Source organism: Squalius cephalus (genome assembly GCF_949319135.1).
Source record: "Squalius cephalus genome assembly, chromosome: 22".
NCBI classification, from domain to species: domain Eukaryota; kingdom Metazoa; phylum Chordata; class Actinopteri; order Cypriniformes; family Leuciscidae; genus Squalius; species Squalius cephalus.
Genome location: NC_137143.1, coordinates 22,892,752 through 22,912,741, shown reverse-complemented (window position 1 = coordinate 22,912,741; position 19,990 = coordinate 22,892,752). Strand labels below are relative to the sequence as shown.

General features: G+C 36.5%; 2 protein-coding genes across 4 annotated transcripts in view; one reads left to right on the top strand and one right to left on the bottom strand.

The window, feature by feature from the left end:
- The first annotated feature begins 4,506 nt into the window (after positions 1–4,506).
- Positions 4,507–19,924, top strand: st3gal8 (ST3 beta-galactoside alpha-2,3-sialyltransferase 8). 2 transcript variants are annotated; one of them, XR_013819776.1, is made up of 8 exons: positions 4,507–4,643; positions 10,113–10,859; positions 13,463–13,650; positions 14,161–14,340; positions 14,443–14,488; positions 14,575–14,694; positions 14,774–15,237; positions 18,501–19,924. XR_013819776.1 is itself a non-coding variant. In XM_079858238.1 (7 exons), the coding sequence occupies exons 2-7, from the start codon at positions 10,536–10,538 to the stop codon at positions 14,939–14,941; spliced, it is 1,026 nt and encodes a 341-aa protein (XP_079714364.1). In that variant the 5' UTR covers positions 4,507–4,643; positions 10,113–10,535; the 3' UTR covers positions 14,942–17,204. The 2 variants fall into 2 exon arrangements, 1 of the variants encoding a protein (XP_079714364.1); XM_079858238.1 differs by lacking the exon at positions 18,501–19,924 and having other exon boundaries at positions 14,774–17,204.
- Positions 17,206–19,990, bottom strand: part of unm_sa1614 (un-named sa1614) — a 37,304-nt gene continuing 34,519 nt past the window's right edge. For both annotated transcript variants that reach the window (XM_079858229.1, XM_079858230.1), the window contains exon 28: positions 17,206–18,970. In XM_079858229.1, coding sequence (XP_079714355.1) covers positions 18,896–18,970 — 75 coding nt within the window. In that variant the 3' untranslated portion in view covers positions 17,206–18,895. The remainder of the gene's footprint in view (positions 18,971–19,990) is intronic.

Sequence of the window (19,990 nt, the reverse complement as noted above, 5' to 3'; positions counted from 1 at the left end):
TGATTATGTTGGTCAGAGGAGAGAAAGATGTCAAATTTGCAGTCACTCCCTTAGCCGTTGCATTAGAAACATCCTTGATTCATTTTTTGTCATGACAAAATATAGAACGTATAGTACTGGTGTAACTGACATTACTGAAGACAATGACATGATGCTAAACAAACTAAATGCGTACAAAACCGTGGCTAGAGTTGAATCACAGATGCAAGGGACCATTTCACAGACCGTGATGATGCGTTTCCACAGTTATCAACATCGCAAATCTTGATAAAACGTACAAGCAGAACACAATATCAGTTGTTCCCAATTTTCAACACTGCTAATTGTGGACACTATATCTGTCTATCTTTCTATCTACTGTATCCATTCAGATTTCAATTTTTCTATAAAGCAACTTTACCTTAATTTATATAGCTATGAAGTCATTTGCCTTCCTGTAGCTCAAAACAGTAGCATGGAAAGCAAGAACTGATCAAATGTATACCTTGAATGCCATGCAATGTCTGCCAAATGCGTAAATGTAAAAGTAATTTACCTTTATTAGAGTTAAATAAAGAAATTAGGCTATGTGGCAAATGAACTTTTCAGCAACAAAAACGTCTATATAAACAAGATAAACAAGATCAGAATGACATTAAATACCAACTAAATATCTGTCACATTTCAACAGAAATGCTGTGTTTGTTTGCCAAATGTCCAAATTTCAGTCTGTGTCCTGAGTGTTTACACTGAATTCATGCCAAAGTTAGACAGAAGTCTGTTAAACAACTAGATGTGACGTACTTAATAGTTCCACATGAACAGAAAATAACAATATATTTACATGTATGGACACAAACATGCTAGTTTTATTTCAAACCATATTGTGAATTACTCCATGCCAAGACATTAACATCATCAGACGGTGCAGTTCCGTCATGTCAGGACCTCTCATTTCAAAACAGAAAAACCATCTGCTTTTACTGTATATTCAGCTTTAAATGAAATCAAACAGACATCTAAAGTTTATAGGCTTTAAAAACATTATCTTCTTTTCCTGTGGTTTGAGGTATGTGCAAAAGATTTACAAGAAAATATCAAATTGGGTTTAATGAAATCACATGCAAACATACTCTACCAACTTTCTTTAGTTGTTTATATATGTATATGAATACGGGCATTTTTAAATTACTTCTTTATCTGATGGGCACAAAAACTGTTGCTTTTACTCTTATCTCTACTCTTATGGGTCTGTCCTGCAGTCTACTGCAAAATTTAGTCACTGCTGTCTCAGAGATTGAGAAAATGGATCACTTCCATTCTTATCACTGTTTAAACCTTTCCATTTGTGCAATAAAGTGCTTCTTTCCTCTTGTCCTCAGTAGGAATGACATTTACCTTTTCTCTCTCAGATCTTTTATTTTAAATCATTGTGACACAAACAATGGCTATTAATGTCAATTAATGTCAAGCTAATTCATTTTGAGTAAACACTGCACTGCACCCTCAGTGGCCTGTCAGGAACTGCAGCATTGACTAGGCAATAGACAGCTATGAGAAACCACACAAACCAGACACAGGATGGATGCCAAATGTGCAGATAAGCACTATTTTTTTGTTTATCTCATATTTGATTTACATCTCAACATTTCCCGTAGCTCCCTTTGCACAAGCCCTGCCCACATCACAATGTGGATCAATGTGTGGAGGAAATGTACTGAATATCTTGAGCATGACAATAGAAATAAGTATAAGGCCTCACACATTGTTTTGCGGAGTGCATTGGCTATAGGTTTAAATGGATATTATATTAAAAGCTACACTCAATTTGCACACGTCTATCCGGCTTTTATTAATCCCATGAATACGAGGGCTTCATACTGACACCTATTGGTGTGGAGGCCTGTTACCACTTCAAAGCACCAGTTCTTTTTCACAGGAGTTTTTATGAGTCCTTCATTTATTCATATTATTATTATTAGATTTACATCATTTATCTTTCATTGATTGTTATTCATTTATGTCATTAATGGTTTTATTTTATTTTATATTACTTATTATTATTTTTTTCTATTATTGTTTAAATCTTCAGATTGTGTGGTTTAAAGGGATGTTTGTCTTAGGAGGTAAGGGAATGTCTCCATTTCAAGGTTTTTAACGTCACAGGACGATGTTGTGACGCAGTAATTTTCCATTGTTTTTCTCTTGGTATAATAACACTTGTTGGAATTGTACTGGCCAGATGAAGTCTGAGCATTGAGACACACGCAACTAAGATTATGCAATAAACTATTTTTTATTATCATCACTTCGTCTCCTACTTCTGCTCTTTTCTTTGGCTTTCTCAGTCAAACTCTCAGGCTGATAGAAGGCTGTTCTGGAGGTACCAGACAAAACTGTCTGTTTACAGGTTATGCTGGTTTGCACACCAGACATAATGGATATCTTTTGAGAAGATCCGGCGTCTGGGGTTGGATTTGATATTTCTGGCGTGGGGATTCCATCCAATAGATCCCAACAAATTTTCATGTGTTCAGGGCCAGTGTTGGGTGTAATACATTACTAAGTAGCCTAATTAACTACTGTAATTTCTTTACTTTTTCCTTGAAAGGTAAAGTAAGGGATTACACTTACTTATTCTGTCATTTACTTCTGATGTTATTGCATTATAGACTATAGAATAATTCTATATAAAATAGTGGATTTAACATAAAACTTAAACGGCTAATGTGTTTAACGTAACCTTCTCCTTTTCAAAATACTTTGGTCAGTTTAAGAATAAGTTATGCAATTTTTATATTATTTATTTGAAATAATTAAAAGATTTGTGTGTATCCTTATATTGATTAACTGGTCATGGTTGATATGAGAATTAGAAAGTAATAAGTAATAAGAAATGCAATAGAGAGTAATTAGTATAATGTAATTGAAGATGTAATTATTAGCTAGTAATTAATTGTAGATATAAAAAACGTCATGGGGTAATGGTAATTCACACCCTGTTATTAATATCAGATGAATCTCAGTCTATTGCATAAAACAGCTGGTCATGTGATTTCAACATGATGGCAGCAACCATGAAGGGGAGACCAGCAGGGGCCCATTCTTTGCATGTGGATTACTCTGGATCTGGATTTTACTGTTGATGATTTGACATGATCCAGGATTGAAGATCATCTCGGAGTTGCTGTTACAGCAACAGGTCCTTAAGCTCAAACCTGCTCAGGAGCAGGCCTATTTGTTGTAAACAGGAATATTGCATTATTTAAGCGGAGGTGATACTTAAAGTCTGCCCCAGCCACTGGTACTTTCTTACAAGAGTAGCTTACTGAACCAGGGACAATAATAATTTAAAATAATAATAATAATACAAATTTAAAAATAATTAGAAAATACTATGATAATGTTGTGTAGTCTGTCATAATATAGACACAGACAGTGTTTTGCAGAAAACGTACTCTTAAAGGGATAGTTTAGTTCGCCCAAAAATGAAAATTTTGTCATCATATAGCCTACTCACCCTTATGATGTTCCAAACCTGTATGAGTTTCTTTCTTTTGTTGAACACACACACACACACACAAAAAAAAAAAAAAAAAAAAAAAAAAACACACACAAAAAAAAAAAATATATATATTTTAAAGAATACAGTTGACGGTAGCCATTGACTTCCATATAGGAAAAAAATACTATGGAAGTCAATGGGTGCCGTTAACTGTCTGGTTACCAAAATTGAAATATATTCTTTTGAGTTCGACAAAAGAAAAAAACTCATACAGGTTTGGCACAACTTGAGGGTGAGTAAGTAGGCTAATGACAAAATTTTCATTTTTGGGTGAACTATCCCATTAAGAAACTTTAATGCTGTCACCTTCACGTAACAAATAATTGCTAATTACAACATTTAAATAAAATGTAAAGTCTGTACAAATACTAGAAATCGTGAAATAATGGAAATAATTAGGAATCATTTAACAAAGAGCATGTAGAATACTTATAACTTTTGTGTCGTTTTGGTCGCTTGGCTGCTTAAAGGTCCAGTCGATACATTGCTGATCATGCTTTCGAGTATATCGATACAGTATCTGCCCTTGCCAGTGAACACAAAATCTCAGACAATTTAATTGAAATATTTTAATCAAATCCACAAATTCGTTTGAAGAACCAAATTAGCCAGAGATCATGATTAGAAGATCTGGCATCTGTCGAATCATCTCAGATGTCCTATTAAGCATGTACAAAGAACGGACCCCTGATATAGACATCAAACAGCTTTAACATCTCATGTAAACTCTATCCCCTATCCCCCATAACCCTAACTGACTTTATCCCTAAACACAACCCTCACAGCAAAACTTTGTGTTTTTACATTTTAAAAAAACAAAAAATTATTAAATTTAGTATGATTTATAAGATGTTTTTCCACAAAAAAAAAAAGTCCCCACAAGGTAAAAAATTACTGGTACTACTATCTTTGAAGGGACATTTGTCCCCATAACGAAGGGTTTACCAGGACCACACACACATACACACATGTACGCACACACACACACACACACACAGCCACAGCAGACAGGACGTAGAGCTTGACATCATTTCTCCTCAGTCCGTGCAAGAAGTAGTTCTGCGTGTTAGTTTCCCGCATTCGAGCTGAGAACAAGATGGTAAGTAGCCTAAACTTATCCCGCTTTCTAGACGACATCATGTGACATTATACTAAAACCTGTTTAAACTTTATCAAGCCCGATTTGAATATAGCCTAGGCTACGTGATAGATTATAATGAGAGAAATCGGTCTCAGAGTTAACGGAGTTAAACTGAACTGCCATCTCAAAACGTGTTCTTTTTTTTTCGATCTACTTCTTTTTTAACCCAACGTTTAGCCAATGCAATGCTAATCAATCCCATTTTACTACTAAACAACAGGTTACAGTTACAAGATTTATTTCGAGTTGAACACGACTGCACGAGTTTCCACCTCGAAGATTAAACTTGAGCTGAACTTAAAGTGGAAACAGTTCGAACGGTTTGACTCTTTGATAACTTATCCATGTTTGTTAAACTTAAACTGTTACTTTACTGTCCTAAATTGTCCGTAAGATTTACGGATAGCTACTTGAAACGTTTTCGTTTGGATGTAGCTAAACCATGGCTCAAAAGAACGCTTCCTACCTTAGTTTTTTTTGGCATGTAATCGGCGTTCAAGCGTTTGGCTACGCGAGCCATTTGATGCCCAAAATGCTGTCTATGGCGAGTGACTACACCAGTTGTTTAGATTAAATGGTTTTATTCTTGAACAGTTATTAATTACTTATTGTTCTGGTGTGGAATACCTTTCAGTTTGTGTGTAAATTAATATTGTCAGATTGGATTGTTTCGTACTACAAGACGTTTAGATTTAGGCGACTACGAGAATTCATCCCACACATTTTTGCATAATTTTATTGGGGGGGAAATCGGTTTAATTAACCAGAGATCTATCTAGGTCTGTGTGACTTGGTTGGTAGCAACTGTCAAAAACTTATCACAATAACAATGACTCCAGCAAATAAGGTTACTAAGGAAAGTGACGTGTTACGAATATAATGTGAAACTATTAACCTGCAGCACAGCAGTGTGGGTACACTGGAAATGTTTCCAGGAAAAAAAAACTATACATTAGGCTACTGAATAAGAATTCAGTGATTATGTTACAAACATGTTGGTGACCGTATATTTTAGAGTTCTTAACTGTGACATTAAATGAAACATAAAACATTCCAATGTACATAAAAGATAAAAAAATAAAAAAAAGGTCCATGCAGGGAATTCTGGGAATGTCCATTTCCATTGAACTTAAAAAACATTATTCAAATGATTTTTTTTTTCAAAATTAAAAAAAAATGTAAATCAATACATCAATCCATCTTCTAAAAGGCTATTATGAGTGTTTATATTTTAAACCTGTCGGGATGGTTTTTGCTGGAATTTGCATACATACGTACGTCACTAACCCGTGCGTGTCTCGTCATATTCCTAAATTTTATAAACTTTGCTCCGGCTATTTTGATGCGTGTATGGTGTGTGAGTGAGTGGCATAGGTTAGTTGGCATAATGAGGGAGAAAGGTTGACATGGAGCACGCTAAATATCGAACCTCCGGGGAATCACCCGTTTTAAAAAAAACTATGAAGAGAGGAGAGTCTGCTGGCAAAAAGAGAGCATGACGGAGCTCGTAATAAAACTGGAATCAACATTGGCTTGGCTTTTCAGAGATTGCGAGAACTGAAGGATTTGTAATGTTTAAGCGCTTTTATTACTCAACAGGCGAGTAAGGTTTTTATTGAACCGATAAATTCCCATATCTTGCTCTCTAATGGAATCCATTGTGAAGGGCCATTTCATTATGGTTGTTTTATCTGTGCTGGATTTTATTTTTAAGGAAGAACCGTGTCTATTAATGGGCATAGTTAAAGTAACGTCTTCAGATAGTGCTTCAGATCCTTTCCATCTGGTTATATCTCTCTTAAAGGGAGAGTTCACACAAAAATGAAAAAATCTGTTTACCACTCAGACCTGTATGAGGTTCTTTCTTCTGTTGAACACAAAAGAAGATATTTTGAAGAATGTTGGTAACCAGACAGTTAATTGTAGCTTTTGACTTCCATAGTTGTTGTTTTTTACTATGGAAGTCAATGGCTACGGTCAACTGTCTGGTTACCAACATTTTTTTATTAAGTTACCAACTTTTGTGTTCAACAGAAGAAAGAAACTGATACATATTTGGAATAACTTGAAGGTGAGTAAATGATGATAGAACAATTTTTCTTGGGTGAACTATCCCTTTAAGCCTAGAATGTTTTATAGGGCCAAAAGTAACACGTGTATAACCATAACTTAATTTTACAATATTTTATGTGAAAGTGTACATATTGGCCTAAGGTATGATAATTCATACTTTTTACTTCTAAAAACAATATTTTATGCTAAAATGACATATATTGTCAATTATAATAGTATTTTTACTGTATACAGTAAGGTAAGGATAATAGTACAGTTAAACATGTAACATGTTTTGCTAGTAGCATTTTTGCATTGTTTTCTAGTCAAATGTACATATTTTACAGTGTAGCTGTTCCTGTTTCTAATTTTAGATGTAACCCATGTGAGTTTAAGGGGAAAGGAAATGAGAGGGCCCCCTTGTTTTGCATTTTTAAAGATATTCTAGCTATCAGAGAGGCCGATAAGTAGGCTATGCTTGGAGTGATATAGTGGGGGTGGGGGCTTGGTTTTTGTTTTTTTTATCTCTCAAGTTGAGGAAACCACACTACACACATCTTCACAGAAAGTGAGGCAGAGATCAGGTAATGTAAAACCCTCAAAAAAAACTTCCCTTGCAGCCCACTCCACACCTCACTTGAAACTCTCACTGTAGTGTTAACATGGCCTGACTCTTTAACATGCCCTGAGCAAAACAAGCCTCTTACGCCTCTGCAAGTTAAAAAGCTCTGGCTGGCATCCAAGGCTAGTCTATTAGAGCAGGGTTTTTCTCAGCACCTCAGCAGTTTTGATCGCTGTTTCACCGTTTCATTTTTGCACGAATTTGTTTCTGGTGTTCGTCAGTGAATAGGAAACAAAAATGGAAAATCTCAGACACTGTTTATGTTTGGTAACACAGAAGAATATGTTGATTTAAACAGTTTGGGTAAATCAAAATGGCTGTAATCATTGCTTCCAGTGTTGACTTTTTTTTTTTTATGTTGGCTGTAACCAGTGTTGACACGATAGTGACACATGCACCACAATATTCAAATTCAAAGCAAGAGTTTGTCAGGAGTTAACATTTGAAATGCCTAGTTTGGTGATGTAAAACACGATCAGATGACTGGCATCTGTTCCTGTGCAGATAGTGATACATAGTGGCTCCATCCACTTTATTTATCTTATCTTTTTTTATATATATAGAAAAAAGAAATAAAGTGAAAAAAGGTTGCAAATATTATTATAATATATATTTTTTAATTATTATTATACATTTTATTATACATTATATATTTGATTCATAAACCATGGCAGAAAGTTTTCATATTTTTGCATTAAAAAAAAAATATTACAACATTTAAATAAAATGTAAAGTCTGTACAAATACTAGAAATCGTGAAATAATGGAAATAATTAGGAATCATTTAACAAAGAGTAGCCTACACATTTCAAGTAGAATACTTTTGGTCATTTTGGACACATATATATGTATGTATAATTTAAATAGCTTTTCTAAGGCATATTATATCATATTATGGATTGCTATGAATTTTGCATTAAAACCTGCTTGTGTTGGGGTAAAGACCATTAATTCAAATACTTTAATGTTCTCAAAACTCATAAGACTCATTAACAAAGACCGCAATGCATTGTCAGCATTTATTAACTAACATTTGCTTGCTGTATGGTTCTCTTCCAAACCTTACCTCAAGGCTCACACAGAAAGTTTGGACAGGAGTCCTGTGAAAAGGGGGTTCCTTTTGCTGAGTAAAGGGCACATTTCAATGAGCAATCAAATCTGAATAGTTTGGCAGACATTGAGGAGCCTCTTGTTTCAGTAATGTGAGAATCCCACTGGCTCTGGTGTTAAACATATTGGTATGCAAATGAATTAGTGCAGACAGGGTGTTTCCCTTGATGCGGCAGAAGTGTTCAGCCATGGTAACTTCATGAGAAACCTTGTTATCTTTAAAAAACACAGGCTGCCCATGTACCAGGCCCAGAGCAAATATTACTTTGGCTTAATTCATTTAAATCCACTTGTATGGAAACTAACATGTCTTTCTTACAGCTGTTGTAATTTTGTAGTCTTGATTAGTGTTCTGAATGAACCGCTTGTTTCTCAGCTTAAGCGAATGAGAACGTTCTGGATTCATTAGCCCTGGATTGGCTACTTAAAGCTCCCTTGCGTTGCTTTTGAGATTAGTTCACTTTGAGTAATGAACGGTGGGGGAGACTCACTTTGCTGACTAGGTAGATTTGGCTGCGCTGGCCAGAGATGTAATTCTGTTTGGTCTGTAGTGAGACAGCTGTCTGGCAGGGAGAGACGGTTCTTCTGAATCAGCTGAACGTCAGCTGATCTCACATCCCCCACTCCATTACCAGCGTCTCCCTGCTCCGCCGGACACGGATCCCTAACAGATGAGGAAAGTCCTGGACTTCCTGTTTCTCATATAGGATCAAATGCCAGCTTTGCTCTGCGGTCACATTGGCTGTCGTTTCTGGGATAGCTTTGTTTTTTTAAAGTAAAGCGACTGTTCCAAGGATGTTTGTTAAGGACTTCAAGTAGGCTATTTAAGTACCATGCATCAAGTCAAGAGCTCTAGACTGGGAATTGTGGGAGTAGCTGTGTTTGACACTCATCAATCTAAAGATGGATTTGCTGCATTGATGTGATTGGTCCAACGCAGTCAGCGGTGCTTTATTTATGTAGATGTTCACCGTGAATGTGGTGGGAAGTGTGAGGGAGGTTTAGACACATTTTTGCAGTCTCGGGAGGCAACAGTTGTGACCTTTCTTCAACTTCCTCATTGTATTTTGGAGTGCTCTCCATTGTGTTTTAAATAGACAGACAACGTTCCTTCCTTTCTTCCTTTTAGGTCAGTTCATCATGATTGAACATAAAAACATGATTTTGAAAAAAAAAAAACAGAGGCAAAATTATTCTTTCTTTTTAGCACTGCCTCAAAGAATGAGTTTTCTCAGTGGAGTTTTGGGATAGATCACACAATAATTCTGTCATTGTTTACTCACCCTCAACACAAAACAGGAACACAAAAGAAGAAATGAAATGCAATTACATGCAATTACAATAATTGTGTACTGTAGCTTCAAAATGATCCAGTTCATATGTTCATAGTTTGTATGTCTGCTGTGCTATATTTTAAGTCTTCTGGTGGTTTTATGTGAGGAACTGACTAAACTTTAAGTTATTCACTGAAAATCTTGCAAAACTCCTTTTGGCATGTTTATTAACAAAATCTGATTGGTGAAGGAATCATTCAGACCACGTTGTAAAGTAAATCTGCCAATTCACTGAATTGCATTCATGAATCAGATCATGACATAATGGAAAAATAACTCAAAATGTTGATGTTCTTGTGTGTTTTTCAGGAGCTTTGGCAGCAGTGGGTGTTCGCAGTGGAATGAAACATGAGCAGAGGCGCCTACAGCTGTACAGACAGGAAGTGAAGCTGCCTCATTTCCGACTCATTTCCTTCACTGTACTGATTATTAAGAATCAGTTTGACTCCTTTTAGTGTGTTTCACCATGAGGCCTTGTGCTTTGGTTTTAAAAACTCATGGCAGGATGGACAGATAGAACAAGGCCATAATGGACAATCCTGGATGGAAGATCCTGTCATTTTCCACCTCAGAGGCCTTTTTTTTTTTGTAAAGCAACTTATCCTACACCATAAAAGCCACAATACATTTGGCAGGAACAAGCCAAGCCAGAAGTGAATGCATGTTACAGCGGTGGTTCCTTTAAATCTTTTCCTCTGGAAAATCCACCACAAGGTTTAGTTTTTCTTAGCCATGATGTTGAGAAGAAAACTGTACTTAGGTGCTTTGCTAGGTGCTATTTTGTTTTTAATGATAGCTGCTCACACCATTCAGAAGGCCGGCATTGTGCCCATCACAGCTTTGCCCTCTAACCACAATGTCAGGACACCGACAATGAACCAGACACCGTTACACCCTATCACCGAGCCAAGACGAGGTCATTACTGTAGCTGTACATCCTGTATAGCAGACGCGGGTGTATCAAAGTGGTTTGACCAACATTATGATCATAAACAGAAACCTTACCTCACCGGCAGACAGGATGACATAGATCTGCCCTCTCTGAAGTGGTGGCTGGTAAGAAGCAGATTATTTTGATTCAGATGGTTTAAAGAGGCCATATTATGCTCTTTTATAAAGTCTTGATTTTGTTTACGGGGTCTACTATAAAAGCACTTTATTTTAAAAACACATTCTTTTTCACATATTTTACATTATTGCAGCACCTCTCTTTCCAGTCTGTCAGTAACAGCGTTTCCCATACAATGGCGTAACTGTCTGTGTTTCCCATTCAATGGCGTAACTCGCTGCTTAACTACCATAGAACGATGCAGCGTTGAAGAAATCAACTAGCTAGTCAAGACTGTTTCTTGAAACCAATGTCGCAAATTTGTCATTCAACCATGTTGGTTAGTGATGTCACGCAGGTAGAGTAATAACTTATTTTAATTAATCCTTTTGAGATCGAATTAATGCCACTAATTCTGGGACTAATTCTCATTTTTTCAGTTATTTTGCTTTATTTCCAGATTTAATCATAGGCTCTTTCTTTCGTGCTAGAACACGTTCGCACATGCGCACTCTTCAAAAATGGTGCTTTAAATCTCTTGACAAGCTAAAAGACGTGTATTCTAAATGAAAGATATGATTGTACTGAATGCTAGCTTGCTTGTTTTGCTCAAGATAAGGATGTAAGTCCACATGTCAAGCAAACAAGAAAGTGTGCTTCTAACCACAGGTCGAGATCTGTCGTTTTAACCACACAACTTTCCGATGCTGTTTGCAAATGTTTGTTGGAACTATGGTTTCAGGAAACAGACTCGTTGAACTGTGCTGATAACCACAGAACTTGCGACTAGTTAGCTAACAATGCTTTTGTGAAACTCACCTTTGTTTAGTTCTGAGCTGTGTTCAGCCCCGACAAAAAGTTGCAAAACGCTTTTTAAACGAAAACGGTGGTGCGTTGAACACCCTGTTCTGATGACGCAAGAGTTGCAACTATGGCAGCTGAGAAGGCCATTCTATGTGTTCTTTTTGAAGAATTTTCAGTGCCTGATGAAATCGGTATAAATACGCGTTTAATACTGAAATACGCTCGATGTTACAGTCACTGCCCTTGCCGTCCAGAATAAAAGAGAACATCCCAATCGAGTGAAGGGATTTGTAAAAAAATTGGTTCCTAATTATTGTGATCCAACATTTGCCTCGCATTTCAGGATGAAAAGACAAACATGTCTTCTAATATCTTCAATTGTTGCGTATACCGAGCTGCACACATTTGTAAATGACTTTACTTGGACTCTTTGTGCAAGCTGTCTCTTTAATACCGCGTGGTTTATATACATGTTGCTGCTGATTGGACTGACATTTTTGACACACCCACCAAACAAGAGTAAATGTATCAAATCCCGTTGCACACTGTTTCCAGGAAACATGTCATTCAACCCGGAAACCGTAGCAAAACGTTGTGCACTGGTTTGAGCTTGAACGTGCCTGTGGTCTCTAAAGTCCCTCCTTCCGAAAAGTTCAATGTGCTCTGATTGGTCAGCTGGACCAGTGTGTTGTGATTGGTCAAATGCTTTGAGCATGTTTAGGAAATGTCACGCCCCTTACCTTACGAGTTTCAGGGACTTCAGAAACAGTGCTTCCTGATATAGAGAATAAGGATGTGTTGCACTTGGCATGTTTGGTTTGATTAAAACGAGCCCTGGTGCGATTACTCTGTTAGTGCAGTTCATTTGAATAAGTGTAAATGCTGCAATCCGAACCCTGGTGCGCACCAAACAAGCGGACAGAGACCGCTGAAAAGATTGGTCTCGGTCCGCTTCCAAATTAACTCTGGTGTTTTTGAACAAAATATGAACGCAACATGGACCAAAGACATGTAAACAAATTAAAAATGGGACACAATGTCACAAGATACGACCCTGAAAAAGAACAGAATGCTCAAGTTTTCGCCAAACAACTCAACTCTCTATATGTAGACTTAGCTCAACAGGATCTGTTTTCCAATTTCTGCAATGAATGGGACAGTTAATGTTGGATTTGTTCCTTGATTCATTTGCTAGTCTCTAGACAGCCATTGGCCATTCTAAGCTAGAGACAGAATAGCTCTTGGGATTCTCAGGCATGCCTCTGAAGTCATAGCTGTAGATATCATTTTCATTTCCCTTTTCTGGCACACGGACACGTCAAGGAAAGACAACAGCTGGTGTGTTCATTCCAGACCATCTCAAGTTCACTTACTACCATCATATCTGTTTGCCAAACATCATTAAAGTGATGGCTGTGGATCTCAGAGTCATTATCTGGTTTCCTTAAACAAAAAAGTAATTTTCCCTTGGGAACAAGGGCACGAATAGGCCCTTCGGCCCAGCCATGTGTTTCAGTAAGGTTTAATTTAGCCTAATTAAAGGCTTTCAGACCTTTGCAGGCAATGGCACTAAGAGTGCACTCAGATAAGCCTGAAATTGGTTTGCCTGAAGTGTCTTGAGTTTCCATGGCACATAGAAACGTTCGCAGCATTTTTTAATAATGCATTAAGAAAATATACAATAACACCAAAGACCATTGCTGGGATAGTCATCTTTTCTTATAACATTAAAGATGTAGAGATTGGTAGCGAAAAATAAATTTTGAGGTTCAGCTCTATAATTTTTATTAATGATATTGCTTTGCAGTCTTTGCAGTCATCTGATGGAACGATCAAGGATGTCACCCAGAAGATGTTTAAGATAATTTCCCCTCCTCCTAAAGACAATATTCCACGGCAAAACCAGTGCCGGAAATGTGCAGTTGTTGGAAACTCAGGCAATCTGTCGAAGTCCAAAAACGGAGCCTTGATAGATTCCCATTCAACTGTTATTAGGTGTGTTTTCTGCTCTTTATGTGTTTAGTCTAAATACAGTAGTCAACATTTGAAGTGGATCAAAAAAGTACATCAAAGCTGTCCTAAGATAAGAACGGGTATTGTTAAAAATTCATGTATAACTTTGATGAAAGGTTTTGATCCACTTCAAATGTTGACTAATGTAGTTCACCCAAAAATGAAAATGAATCAATACAACACAAAAAAATAATTTGTTTTTGTCCATACTATGATAAGTTAATGGGGCCCAAAATTTTTTACCTCCTTAATGTTCATTGTAAAGACACAACATTGAGAAAATTTTCAAACGATTTTCGTTAAAAATCCTTTCACATTTCAACCACATTAAGGAATTAAAATATGAATGCTGGTTCATGTTGACTTTAAAAGTGTCTAAGAGAGAAACCTGAAAAAACTATTTTAAAAATGGATTTTTATTTTAAGTAGCCAATAAGTGCATGTTTTTTTGTTTTTTTTTTACTAATGCATTTCCACTGAAACGTTCTACAGAATGAATAAGGCCGTAACTGTGGGTTATGAAGAGGATGTTGGTAACCGAACCACCCACCACTTTCTGTATCCAGAGAGTGCGATCGATCTGAGACCTGGTGTCCATCTCGTCCTCCTTCCTTTCAAATTGAAAGACATGCAGTGGTTGTCCAGCGCCCTTTCCACAGGAGAGATCAAAATGTACCTCAAAATATTTCTGAAAATTGTGCAACATGTTTTTAATTTAACTAAAAACATTTTATTACTCTAAAAATGACTAAAATGTTTGTATATCCTAAACAGGACGTACATGAGAGTGAAAAATCGTGTAGAAGCTGACAAAGACAAGGTGAGTGTAAATCATGCTAAAGCTTGTAAATCCATAAACACATTCATCTGTTAAGCCTAACTTTACTGTCTGTGTGTGCCGACCAGGTGATGGTTGTAAATCCAGCCTTCTTTAAGTACATACATGACAAATGGACAGAGCGTCATGGAAGGTATCCGTCCACTGGGATAGTAGCCATTATATTTGCTTTGCATCTTTGTGATGAGGTTTGTATTTCTATTTAAAGCCAAGATAATCTTTCCTTCGTCACTAGATGATTTCAATCATGATGTTCAATCTCAACAGGTGTCAGTGTTTGGATATGGGGCAGACAAGCAAGGAAACTGGCACCACTATTGGGAGAACAACAGATACGCAGGTGCCTTTCGAAAGACTGGCGTCCACAACGCGGATTTCGAGACTGAGATCATTCATAGGCTCAGCGCAGAGAGCAAAATCAAACTGTACAGATGAGTCTGTAATTATGGCCTTTATTGACTCAGTAGTGCTCAGTGCCATGTAAATGCCAGGCCAGGACTTGCACTGCAGCCGTATGGAAGCCAAAGAGACGCAGATCTGTGATCCACCCTACCATTAATTGACCACTGTGAACTGCACTGAACCAAACCCACAGACATCAAGCTGTAGTCCTAAGACCAAATGAACAACTCCTGTTCTCTAACAGCATTTTACTCGCTACGTGCCTGAAGAAAAAGACGGATGTTGCCTTCCTCCCCAGTCTGGCATTGAAACGTTGAAGAAGATGAACAGTAAGCAAATTGGCTTGATCTAAGCCTCCTTATATACTTCTTTCTTATTCAAGCTGACTAGCCTCACACAGTGTCTGCACTGCAAATGTGCAATTTGTGACAAAACTAGATGGGTTTCTCGTGTAATCGACAAAGCTGTCTAAACTGCAAGAAAGCCATTTTTCAGGGCATTAAAGCCTTAGTCAACAAGTCAACATGAAGCAGCATTCGCAACCCACTTTTCCTAACAAAATATCCAATGACGAAAAAAAGGGCGGGTTTGATTTGAACCATTGGTAATTGATTGGATCGTGAAAAGTGGGTGTTAAAGGGGTCCTATTGTGCCCTTTTATCTACTAGAGCCCGATTCAGACCCTGACAATGTTAACAATCAAGAGGATTGTGCAGAACAGATTTCAAGCACGAATTTCACAGGACATTTCAGAGTGGTATGTTTTTTGTGTCATTTTCTTATAGATACGATGTAATCCACCATTTAATCATATTTGTCGGAAATCTATGGTAATGCAAACAGTAATCGATCACAAAATCATGGATAATTTTCCTAAGGGGTGGTGAACAGTCTTACAAAAGCTAAAATAAACACTACATCAATACTGTAAAGTTAAATAGCAGGCTAGCGGAGGCAAAGCTTTCCCTTCCTTTACATCATAGCTATCATAGCACTTATAATTGGAACTGTTAATAGAAAACACAACTACAAATAATAAGACATACTGACAAGTTGTGATCAATAAACAACAGATGGGAATGGCTACGTCTTTCAGGAGAAGCTTTTGTGCGTATAGCCTGCATTGTACTCTCTTCCGGAAGCTGTTTTCCGTAAAAAACGACAAACGTTAAGGTTATAATGTTAAAAATCAATTTTAACCTCTCTAAGTTCGTTAGCCTTAGGCAAACTTTTTCTGGGGTGTAAAAAACAGCGACAACAACTCTTCCTCTTCCTCTTCTCTAAAGCAGCCCAACATGGCCTCACCCCCTTTGATGCGTGTTCCCAGGGACAGGGTTGAGTAAATGATGATAAAATCAAGAAAATTCATTCTTGGGCTAACTAAAGTACATAAGATATGATTAAATTTCATGTTGACTTTAAACTTTAACCTGCAGTACATTAAGCATTTTAGATTGCAAGTTTGTGGATTATAAGGTTTCAAAAGATTGAATAAGCAATAAACACATTTTTAAAAATCAGAAATGATAGCGTATTAAGACATTCACAAATGTTATTTTAGATTTCACATCAGACAATTACAGAGATGCACTGACATTGTTCAAGTCACCACACATTTCCTGCATTGATATTTGAAGGACTCTTCTAACCTTAAAGTTCTCTTCTAATTTAACCATACTGCCAATGAAATCACCTAATTATACCCAAAACACATGCTGGAAGATGTATATCACACAGATCTGTGAAAGTATTTTAGATTGTAGTTGAGAGTGTGGAGTTTCCTATGGTTATGTGTTTAATAGCATTATATACCTTTAGACCAAAGCCGTCCCTAAAGTCGCATCTGGTCGCAGTGGCCTTAAAATGACCCGTTGGCACTCATACAACAGCCTGCCTTGTGATTTACAGTTCTGGATAAAGCAAATGCTGTACTTTCATACATGTTTGATTCATTATCTCTTATTCCTGAAATACAATTGATCTCTGTATTTTTGTAGTTGAAATTACTGGTTATAGATGTTCTGTGGTTTTTTTTCCCTTTTCTAGTTTGCATAATTGTGAACTTTAAGGACTGTGACAAGGTTGAAACTTGAGCTGTAATTTCGATGTCCGTTGCCAAGTATTACCACACGTGTGTTTGTTATGTGGTTTTATGTTCTTGAATGTATTTTGGCTTTGCATTGCTTCATGTCAGTCAGTGGTTATCAAAGTTTACAGAGTTTTCATGGAAAGGAGAGTCACAGAAAATCTGAAAATACACAAACACTCAAATCAGGACATTGAAGATTTAAGAGTTTGGACAAAGTTCAGTTTTATTCTAATTAGAAACAAAACCAAAGCATAAACAATAAAAAATATTTGAATTAAAAAGTCACAGTTTAGGGCATCCAGCACAGTATTAAAAAAATATTTGATAATTTTGCATAAATAAAAATACAGAAAAACATACAAGCCTTTTTTTTTCTTTTTTTTTTTTAAATGAGATATACACAATACATAAATATCTCACAACACCCTAGTTTTCCATTCAGGTTCTTTAACAAATAAAAAGCAAATGCTGAAACAACATTTTCAACTTGTACTGTAATACATGACTGTGTATATACAAGTTCCTATGATCCAAGTAGTGAAATAGTTCAATTAAAATTTAATATTTATTCCACCTCCCTGCTGGAATAATTATCTAGGAGTCGTCCGAGATATTGAGCAGTACAGTCAAGAAAAGCTGTGGCCAAATGACTTTTTATCGTTTTGTTTACAGCACATATATTCAAACAACATGTGACAGCAGATGTAATATTCCCTGGGTGTGACATAATTTGAAAAAAATGTCTTCTGCCACAAGTAGTTATCTACTCTAAAGCACTTTAAGAAGTTAGTACATGTTCAAAGACTGTCCAGCTGAATGTGATGGTTTGATCCCATTGTAATGGCCAAATTGTGTGGTGTGTGCACATCTTTGTAAGCTTCTGTGTTCATGATGTTTTGTGTGAACCTGTGATTAATCTGTGGTCTGTTTTCAATAAACCACTTACTTAACCATTTTTTCAGTTATTATTTTATCTGAAGTTACAGAAACAATGGTATTTCACCCAAAATCAAAAGAAAATTCCATTTGGAATAAAGACGTTTTAGGACCATTAAGGTTTTATTAAAACATTTTTTTTTATTCTGGGATATATATATAGAAATTATTTTTAAAGCACTTTTTATACCAAAAACATTTACTTCATTCGTTTTATTGAAACTAGTAGTATTTTTGTGGCATTTATGTAACAAAATACTGTACAGTATTTAATAAAGAGAATAATGAATGATAATGATAATTGTAAATTATAAGAGAATTTGGGGGAAAAGTGTGCTAAATTATTGAGAAAATGACACAATACAAATATCCTTGGTATATAGAAAACCTGTTTTCTTTTAAATGTAGGTGAAATAGGACCTGAATGTGTTTTTGTGCTATACACCCAAGCACACGGTTTTCATCATTTGTTCATTCTTTTCTTTTCTAAAATAATTTTGTCATCAAGTTACCCAGTCACAGAGAATTGTGCTTTAAAGCAGTTCTTTTTTTGTCTCCATTTCTTAGGAACACAATCTCGACATTACACTTTCTGTGGCCTGACATAAATGATTACTCACATTCGAGTTGAGTTCAATGTAACAAAAGACATGCGGTTCATGCTGTGTGTGCCTTTGGAGCAGTTTTAGGATGGTACATTTTACTCAATGAGCGTTCGGTTAGGATGGATCATGGGGCATGATTCTCATGTCTGAGGGACCTGAACAACCACTAACTATGAGAATATTTGTCCACAGCACAACTCGTTCCACATATCCCATCTCTCCTGGCGCTGTGAGTGCTGCTTTGTCATGCTGATTCTTCATTACCGATGGTTCTGTGGGTAGACTTCAAGCCCCTCATTTCCCAGGGTGCTTTGGCAGTAAAGTCAACCGTGCTATGATTTCAGATCCTGGCCGGCTTCACTCGGTGAGCATAGAGACAAATGATGCTGGAAATAAGCCCGTTCTGTCTGGCTGTCCCTCGATGTAGCCATGCTGAAAGGAAGATATTACTGGCTCTGGTTAGAGTCATCAAAAGGAAGGATGAGAAATTCAATTAAATGAAAGGGCGGCGCATGACAACATGTAATGAAGAAATAATGTCATAAACAAGGGCTGCGCTTCCTGACTGAATGAAAATGAAAAAAGCAATGCTGCGAACACAGAAGATGCGGGATGTTTAAAAAAAATACAATTCACGATCCATTTCACTTTCAAAGCTCTTTCCTGCATGCAAAGAGCCTCTCTATGAATCTATAAGAAATGTATTCTTTTGATGGGCCATCCAGAGGCTATTTTTCCTGTCGAAGCATCTGCAAGATATTAGACAAGCCCGCTGGAGACATGGGCAGCTCTCTGACTCAGAATAAAACATGGACCCTGAGAGCTCTACTCTGATCAGTTCCATCTGCTCCCATGAGATTGTGGGATAGATCTCCACACACAGCATGACTGTAAAAGGCTAACAAGAACCCTGCCTCTTCCTCGTCAAAACCATATTTAACCGTAACAAGGCTTTCGAGCCATTTATCACAGCGATACTTCAAAGGGCCGAAAACAACTTAAGTAGAAAACTCAAAAACGGAATGTAAAACAAGAAAGCGCAATAGAGCTGTTCATCCAGAAAGAATTTTTATGTCAAAGATTCCCTCAGGATTCTGCCATGGGTTTTTAAATAACGGTTTTGGATTTTCTGTGGTTACCTGAAGATACTTACATGTTTGTTCTACAACATAAATTACACATAGTCATTCAAGCATTCATTTTAAAATTAATGTTAAACTACATTTTTTTACGTTTTTTGGTAATTGAAATAAAGCTGAAGTAACATACAATATAAATACTGGGAAAAAAAATGTAAACTAGTGAATGAAACGAAAATAACTGAAAAAAAATTCAGTATAAGCTGAAGTACTAAAATAACTCAAACTGAAATAAATAAAGCTATATAAAAATTACAAAAGAACAAAATATAAAATGAAGATATAAAAGCTAATTCAAAATATGAATAAATAC